Source organism: Triticum urartu, unplaced genomic scaffold, assembly GCF_003073215.2.
Source record: "Triticum urartu cultivar G1812 unplaced genomic scaffold, Tu2.1 TuUngrouped_contig_9404, whole genome shotgun sequence".
Taxonomy (NCBI): Eukaryota; Viridiplantae; Streptophyta; class Magnoliopsida; order Poales; family Poaceae; genus Triticum; species Triticum urartu.
In genome coordinates, this window is record NW_024120445.1 from 1 (window position 1) to 9,468 (window position 9,468).

Consider the following 9,468-nt stretch of genomic DNA (forward strand, 5'->3'; position numbering starts at 1 on the left):
GCTGGGGCTCCTCGGCAACTCGCTCTTCGCCGGGGCGCTCCCCGACGACCTCGTCGCCAAGACGCTCCTCACGGACCAGCACACCGTGCAGACCATCAAGACTAACTTCCGGTGGCCTTGATGCGTGGCCACGCCGTGCTTTTACCCATCTGTAATCTTTGTATTTTTTGGGGGCGGGCACGGTAATTTGCATGGCAACCGTTGCTTTGCAATAAACATGAAATACTTGGAGCAATATCAATTCGATCGCATATACAAGGCGTTACCATTTGATTTAATTTTCTAACACCGTTACGATTTGATTTGAACAAATCTTCACATTCATTTTGATTCTAAAAAGGAAAGTAATATATATTATTCACTGAAAAAGAAGTATATGTATGCTTGATATGAAAATCTTTAGAAATTACTAGCAAAAGAGCCTGTGCGTTGCAACGGGAGAAAAAAAATCATAATTTCCATTGACGATGACCACATTTTTTTGACATCTCATCGCATGATTTTGAAAATTTGTTCACAAATGCATGAAAATGTTTCTTTTTTTCTAAATTTATTCACAAATCAAAGCAATGTGCACATTTTCCAAATAATAAAGTGGTTGTCAAAAAACTTGGTAATTCAAAGAATTATTCCGAATTTCAAGAAACATATTTTAAAAAAACATACCATAATATTTCAATCCATCCCAGCAGTTAATTCTTCAAAGTTCACGCGGGTATACCTTTGATCATTCATGAACATTTTTATGAATTTGGGAATATTTTAAAAATTGTGACATTTTTTACTATTTATAAACTTTTAAAAAATTGTGAACATTATTATATATTGCGGATGGTTTTTAAGCATTTTATTTTGAATCAGTGAACAATTCTAGAATAGAAGAACATTTTTTTTGAAATCCACGAACATTTTCTGAATCAGCAAACACTTTATGAATCAGTAAACTCTATTGTAATTCACAAACTGTTTTGCTAATCCCGTTTTACAAGCTCACTGTTTATTTCCCAAGGCGGCTGATGGCAATCATTTGAGAAAGTATATGAACTGTTGGTAATCAGTTTAACTGAGCAAGGTGGGACAATTGACGAAAAAAGACGCATCATATACAGGCCTACGCTAGCTGAGAAGATTTTTTATTCCGTTGAAAGCTGAGACGTGTCTGCTGGCCCATAAGGCCTAGCTGGACGACTGGTTTTTTGTTTAGAAAAAAAAAACTGAAACAACTTATGGGAGGGCATAGGAAACGGGAGGAGCTTGATCGCCTGCTCGATCCCTTGCGGGAGAAGGTAGGATTCTTAAAAAAAAACTGAAACAACCTTTTTTTGAGAAACAAAACTGAAACAACCTAAGGGGCTTGATCACAACGTATGTGTGAAGGCCCAACTGGAGGAACGCAGGCCCAACTCTGGTGATATGAACCTTTTTAATAGCCGATACACAACTTTGCTCTACAAATTAGTACCACCTCATGTATTTCACGTAACGTAGGATCAGATGTGGGACGAAATCAAGAATATCACCTTCCTTTAATAGTAGGTATAGATAGATATACTCATGTAAAAAAAACTTGTCGGCACTGTATATGTATGCTCGATATGAAATGGGCGCTGTATGTACTGTCAGCGCGCCCATCTACCAGCGTCTGCCACGGTCGCACCGACCGCCTCGCTCGCCACAACCTCCACGCCCATCGCCACCACCGGGCCCACCAGCGGCCAACCGCTTCTTGAGCTTCTCCTCCTTGGAGGCCTTCGCTTTAACGTGGCGATTTGGCCGCATTTCTGAGCTGATCTTCCAGGCGAGCATGATGCTCGGATCCTCTGGCACCTCCGTCAGCTCCATCACCGACAGGTTCTCCAACGGTTCCATGCGTCAGTGGCGGAAGGAAGGAGAGGGTGGGAGAAATGAGCCGGAATTGGGCGGAGAGCGACGGGGAATGGAAGAATAGAGTGGGGGATTTTGGCGCGGAAACAGTGCGAGATGCTACAAAAGTGTGGGCTCCACTTTCCTTTTGGGTGGGCCAGGGGGAGAGCGACGTTCCGCGTGTCTGGACTCCGCAAAGCCCATCTCCCCCTCACGTGTGTCTCCGGTTTGCGGGAGAAATCGCGTTCGGACCGCTCTGCGGACCAATACAGGACCGAGTTGGATGGATTTCACGGTCCGAACAGCGCTGCCCGGACGGTTGCAGGAGGTTCGAGGGTCGGCATTGGAGACGCTCTAACCATTGAACCACAGGTTGCTTCGCACTATTTAGGCTTATATGAGAATAAGGACATGGAGTTTCTTAGCTCAGTCGGCCAGATGAACAGTAAGATCGAAAATATATGAAAAAATTAAAAAAACTGCATTTTTTGGAAATATTAAGAAATGTTTTGAGTGCTTACAAAGTTTTATCTTGGAACTACACTCATGGAGGTCTTCGAAGATGCTACTTTTGAAAACATTTTGGAGCGTTGATTTTATCTTTTTTGCCGTGGCTTCCCAAAATGTGATATGATGATGAAAATTTCCAAACACTCAAAACATTTCTTAATGTTCGTAAAAAAACATAATATATTGAAGTTTTTTTAAAAAAATTGTATTAGAGCACAAGCTCAGATTAGGACTTTCGCCTAAGCCGCCACTTCCTTCCTTATCTGTAACTTGTGCGCAAGCTCGATCCCATCACTAGCGAACTGGGCCGCCCCAAAACATGTACTCCGAGCAATGGTTTTCAAAACTTTCTAGAAGGTCTCCACGGGGTTTTTTGGTTGGGTTCTTCTACTTTTCGTGTTTCACAGGTTTTTTGTCCAGTACGGTCATGTTTTCTTCTTTATTTTCATTTTCATTGACTCCTTAAATTCGTTATGTTTTTTAAATCATGAAAAATTTCAAGTTCACAAACTTTTTAAATTTTTTGAATACTTTCCGTTCTATTAAAAAAATTAAGAACTTTTCTCAAATCTAAAATTGTGAAATTTTTGAATTTCTTGAACTCTTTTTCAATTCCACAAAAGAAAATTGAAATCCATGACCTTTTTAAAAAATTATGGTTTTTTGCCAAATCTGTGAACTTTTTTCATTTTAATGATTTTTTTTCAACTTCGTGCAAAAACCAAATCATTTTTTTCCAAAAGCCAACCTTGAACTGAACCGTTCAACCGAGCGCTCGAGCGAGCGAGACCGGGTGGCTCCTGTAAGGAGTGAGTGAAGAGTGTTAATGGGCCGACCTAGCTGAAACGACCTTGAGCGCTTGGCGCTCCAGTGCCTGACGCGTCAATTAGAAGCACAAGATCTCTCGAAATCACTAGTCAAGAAGTATTTGTTATAAAAATCACTCGCACCTTTCCAGGTTGCGACAAGTGGCACGCTCCATGTGTGCCACTTATTGCCACCTGCGAGTTTTCCCTTTTTTCCTAGATTCATTTATTTAAAATATTTTATTTTTTAAACCATGCGTCCAACTCTCGAACTATTTTCATCGTTGGATTTCTCGCGTCGAGATCTTCAAAACTAGAACTCATGTTGATAAGTTTTGACGAACTTTTTTTTCAAAAAAAACCGGACGAGAAAACCGAATCGGGAGCACGGGTTTTTTCCCTTTCCGAAAAAGGCACGCCCGTGACTTTCACGAAAGCACAACCATACCTTTCGCGGAAGCAAAACCGTGCCTTTTGTGGAAGAAAAAAAAACAGAAAACGAGTTTTTTTCGTTTCCGATAGGCACGGGCGTGACTCTCGCAAAAGCACAACCGTGCCTCTCGCAGAAGCAAAACCGTGCCTCTCACGAAAGAAAAAAAAAACAGAAAATGTGTTTTTTCTCTCCGAAAGGCATGACCGTGACTCTCGCGAAAGCACAATCGTGCCTCCCGTGAAAGGGGAAAACAGAAAACGCGTTTTTTTATTTCCGAGAGGCACAACCGTGACTCTCGCGAAAGCACAACCGTGCCTCTCACGGAAGCAAAACCGTGCCTCCCGCGGAAGGAAAAAGAAAACAGAAAACACATTTTTTTTCATTTTCAAAAGGCACGGCCGTAACTCTCGCGAAAGCACAACTGTGACTCTCGCGGAAGCAAAAAAAAAGGAGAATGCGGTTTTTTTTGTTTCCGAAAGGCACAGCCGTGATTCTCGCGAAAGCACAACCATGCCTCTCGCGGAAGAAAAAAAACAAAAAAACACGTTTTTTTCGTTTCCGAAAGGCACGGCCGTGACTGTCGCGAAAGCACAACCGTGCCTTTCGCGGAAGCAAAATCGTGACTCTCGTGAAAAAAAGAAAAAAGAAAATGCGTTATTTTCGCACAATTTTTTTGACCCAAAAGTTAAGGAAGACCGGTGGAAACCGAAAAAAAACGTTTAAAAAACCAAAAACGTGTGCGGAAAAATAAAAAAATAAAATCTGGAGGGAGCGCCCAAAGCGCGACACGTGGCGGGCGGTGATGACCCATAAGCATAGGGGATCAATCGTAGTCCTTTCGATAAGTAAGAGTGTCGAATCCAACAAGGAATAAAAGGAAATGAAAAGTAGTTTTTAGCAAGGTAATATCTGCAAGCGCTGAAATTGTAAGTAACAAATAGCTTGGTAGCAGGATAATTTGTGACGAGTACGTAACGGTAACGGCAAATAATATGCAGCAAGATAGCCCAATCCTTTTATGGTAAAGGACAGGCCAAAACGGTTTCTTATAATAAGCAAAGTGTTCTTTAGGGCACATGAGAATTTCATCTAGTCAATTTCATCATGTTGGCTTGATTTGTATTCATTACTTTGATAATTTGATATGTGGGTGGATCGGTGCTTAGCTGTTGTTCTTACTTGAACAAACCTCCTACTTATGGTTAACCCCCCCTCGTAAGCATCCGCAACTACGAGAAAAGTATTAAGATAAAATCTAACCATAACATTAAACTTTTGGATCCAAATCGGTTCCTTACGAAGTAGCGCACAAACTAGGGTTTAAGCTTCTGTCACTCTAGCAACCCATCATCTAATAAGTACTCCACAATGCATTTCCTTATGCTCAAATATGGTGAAGTGTCATGTAGTCGACGTTCACATAACACCAGTAAGGGAATCACAACATACATATTATGAAAATATCAAACACAAATCAAGTTCACACGATTACTTGGAACATGATTTCTCGCGTGACCTCAAAAACAAAAATAACTACTCACAAGTGATAAACATCAGAGGGCTATTAAATAGCATAATAAATCTGAACATATAATCTTCCACCAAATAAATCATATAGTGATTAACAAGATGTAATCAACACTACTAGTCACCCATAGGTACCAATCTGAGGTTCCGATACGATGATTAAACACAAGTAATGAACTAGGGTTTGAGAGGAGATGGTGCTGGTGAAAATGTTGATAAAAATTGGCCTCCCCAAGATGAGAGGGTTGTTGTTGTTGATGATGATGACGATGATTTTCCCCTCCGGGAAGGAGGTTCCCCCGGCGGAATCGCTCCGCCGGAGGGAAAAAGTGCTCCTGCCCAAGTTCCGCCTCGAGATGGCGGTGCTCCGCCCCGAAAGTCCCCTCCTTATTTTTCTAGGTCAAAATGACTTATATACCAGAAGATGGGCACCGGAGATGGCCGAGGAGGGCACAACCCACCAGGGTGCGCCTGGGCTACCTGGCGTGCCCAGGTGGGCTGTGCCCACCTGGTGGGCTCCTATGGTAGTTATTCATTCCAATAATTCTTATTTATTTCATAAAAATTCCCCGTGAAGTTTCAGCTCATTTGGAGTTGTGCAGAATAGGTAGCCTGACTTAACTTTTTCAGGTCCAGATTTCCAGCTGCTGAAATTCTTCCTCTTTATGTGAACCTTACATATTATAAGAGAAAATGCATTAGAATTATTCCAAAAGGCATTATTGTACATAAAAACATTATAAATAATAGTAGATAAACATGATGCAAAATGAACGTATCAGGTGGCTGAGAGCGTGCTAAGTAACGCTAATCGTTGCGAGGCTTCCAAAAAAGCGCTCGTTAACTTGTTGCTCTCAAGACCTCCTCCTGAGCGCCTTCGTCACCAGGTAGAGGAGACAACGTTCATGCACCCCGGCTAAATAGGTTGGCCCAACTACTAGGCGAGCGATCGCCCCGGACGTACCACTTCTCCCAATTCCTTGGTTGGTCGTTCGGCTGTTGACCACTCACTGTTGACGGGTCCACCATTTACTTTTCAAGAAAATGTGAAATTCAAAAAAAAGGAATTAAATTAAGTTTCATACAAAATTGATAAGGGTCATGAATTGGAAAACAATTCACAAGCTCAAGGAAAGTTCATGGATTTGAAAAGGTTCATGATTTCAATTTTTTTTGGGAATTTGAAAAAAGTTCATTGATTTTGAAAACAAGTTTGTGAATTTTTAAAAAAATTAAAGGATTCTTAAAAAATCACGATTTTTTAAAATTTGTGAATTTTTAAAAAGTTCACGAATTTGAGAGATAGTTCAAGAATTTTTTTTAAATGCACAAATTTGAAAAAGGTCCATGCATTTGAAAAAAGAAGAAAAAGAAAAAAAACAGTATAAAATCAAACAAAGTAGTTTTGGAAAAACCAAAAGACAAGAACAACGAACAGATGCTTTCCAAAACCGGGCTAGGAAGCTTCTGGAAGGTCCCCAAAAGCGGGAAATAGAAGGTCCCCAAAACCGGGAAAAGGAAGCTTCCCACTGGTGCCTTATACGGGTCGGCCCATGGAGGATCTATCGAGGGAAGGTGTGGTAGCAAAGGGCCTTTAACCGACACCTGAAGCCGCGACGATTATTCCTCGCCTTAAGTGAGTCGAGAGGAAACTATCACGTCCAAGTAAACAGTGTTGCTGAAGCAATAGCGATTATTTCTCGCCTTAAGCGAGTCGAGAGGAAACTCCCGCATCCAATTAGACGGTGTTGGACTGGCCCATTTTAGCACGTGCAGATTGAAAAACAGGGGAAGAAAAGGAACGTTGCCCAGGAATCAAACTCTGGTAGAGATGGGGAACATACGCGCAGCTAACCACTGCGCCAGCTTCCAGTTACGGGTTAGGTGTACGATCACGACTTACTAGAGGCGGTCGAGCCGGTTTTTTCTTTGCTTTTTCGTTTTGTTTTGTTTTATTATTATTTTCTTCTCCGGTTATTCTTATTTTCGTTTTATCTTTGTTTCTTTTTTCATCCTATATATATTTAAAATATTTTAAAGTATGAACAAAATACAAAAAGGAAATTTAAAAAGAAAAAAGGAAACATAAAAAAAGAAAAAGAAAAGGCTGGGGCCTCCCGCGCTCATGGGCTGGCCCAGCTCGCGCGCTCAACGAGAGAAACCTCTCGTCTCGCATAACGCGAGAAATAGGGACGCCCGCCTGAAGCTGTACTTTCTTGTCCTACATTGGGTATGGCCTTAACGCGTACCCTCGACTGTCCTTGGCCCAGCCCATTTTTGTTTTTTTCTATTTCTTTCTTTCTTTCTTTCCTTTTCTTTTTAATTATATCCTCTAGTTTTATTACTTTTTTGTTTCCATTTTTTCAACTTTCCTTATTTTTAATTTTACTTATTTTTATACAGTTTCTATTTATGTGTTTGTCTTCTACTTCTCCTTTTGCATGCAAACTTTGTTTAAATTGTATGAACGTAAATTCAGGCGTTCAGGAGTTTTCTCCTTTGAGTCTTTGAACTCTTTTTTCAAAAATGTATGAACATTTCGTACATGAATATATGATTTTTTACATGACCATGTTTTTAAATAGAGGATTGTCTTTTATTTTACATATATGAACATATATATCGACATACAGTATTCTTTCCTTTTCTACAGTATATGCTTGTTCACGTTTGATGGGCCGCACACCCATCAGTTGTGACGTACTTACCACTGATGGATAATAACCAATGGGCCTTTTTTCTGAAGAAAGACGCCCAAAGGGCATCATAGAACTAATAATTATCTAGGAAAACGACCAGTACAATGAGAAGATGACTGTATGTGAAACGACTAGTAAAAATTAAAATTACAATGAAAATCATACTAGTCTTCTTCTTCCTCTATGGTTGCTTGTGTATTATGTCTTGATTTAGTTTTCTATCATGAGCTACTCTTTCACTTTAATTAACAGGACTGAGGCAAGCTTTGCCCGCCCATTTCGTAAATGAAAAATTCATATGCAAAAAGTCACCTTGTCCATCGCTATCTCTACATGGTACAGCACGTGGATTAATTCATAAGTAAAGCAAGCATTAGAGTAGAAGCGAAAAATAAAATTGAGTAGAGTATAAAGCCATACTTCATTTTTAAAAAGATTATACAACATATTTGATACCCTTTGGAATAGAACAACCGTGCTACAAGGAACTGCTCTCACTTCCCTCAACAACAACAAAAAATCTATATCTATATTTATATCTATACCAATATAAAAAGACCCAAAGGGCAGATTCAATTAATCTCGGCAATCAAATCATATCAATCCAACGATCTAGACTGCTTCGATGTCGAGCGCTCAACACGTTTAGTGTGCAAATAATTTCATGCCAAAAATAGTGCTAATTACATAATAACACGCAAATAATATTCTACTTAATATCCGCATACACTTAATATACTTCCAAATTAACGTCATTGCATGTACACATTGACTAGTAGTTAAAAACAACAAAAACAATTTTAAATATGTTTTATTAATAAAAAATTAGGGGTGTTTTATTAATAAGTGATATCACACCACACAAGCCCATGCCCCACTTGTAAGCACACGTTGGGCCCATCAAGCTGGTGAAACGTCGTCTTAGCGGCCTATTGCGCAAAACGTCCCTGAGAACCTAAAATTCGACTTGCAATTGTAAAAGCTAATTAATGAGTTGAATATTCTCCAAAACTTAAGGATTTTAAATCTTTCTTCATATAAGTTTCCCTCCTATAAATTGAAGGCCATAAATGTGCAAATATCGCATTGGTATGATATAATATACTACCAAAATATTGCCTGCGCATGCATGGAAGCCCATTAACGTCCCTGCATCATACTACTAGTATATAAGTGGAGGCCTCTCTAGTCTACAGTCTACACCCTGCACTCGTCGCTCCTTGCACATTTCGCTGATCCAGAAGGCTCGCCATGGCTGCTGCGACATTGCTCTTGGCGCTCGCCGTCGTCGCTCTCGGCTCCGGCCATGTTGTGGCATTCGACCCTAACCCTCTCCAGAACTTCTGCGTCGCCGACCCCACGTCCAAAGGTACGGAAAACAAACGCCGTGCTTGTGGCAGCTCTTCAATTTCCATGTGATCATCCATGGTGACATGCGCTTACGTACCTGCAGTGCACGAGAACGGGGTGGCGTGCAAGGACCCGGCGGCGGTGGTGGCGGAGGACTTCCTCTTCGGCGGCCTCGACAAGCCGGGCGTTACGACGAGCAAGCGCTTCGGGTTCACGGCGAACCAGGTGCAGATCCCGGGCCTGAAACCGCTCGAGGAGGCCCCCGTCCGCCTCGCAGCCG

At 41.0% G+C, this 9,468-nt stretch overlaps 1 protein-coding gene across 1 annotated transcript; it reads left to right on the plus strand.

Moving 5' to 3' along the window:
• Window positions 1–8,941: 8,941 nt before the first annotated feature.
• LOC125532221 (germin-like protein 5-1) lies at window positions 8,942–9,452 on the plus strand (the record flags this gene model as incomplete). The annotated part of the gene is made up of 2 exons (XM_048696361.1): window positions 8,942–9,207; window positions 9,292–9,452. Coding segments are annotated over exons 1-2 (279 nt in total), but the record flags the coding sequence as incomplete, so codon positions are not given.
• Window positions 9,453–9,468: the final 16 nt, after the last annotated feature.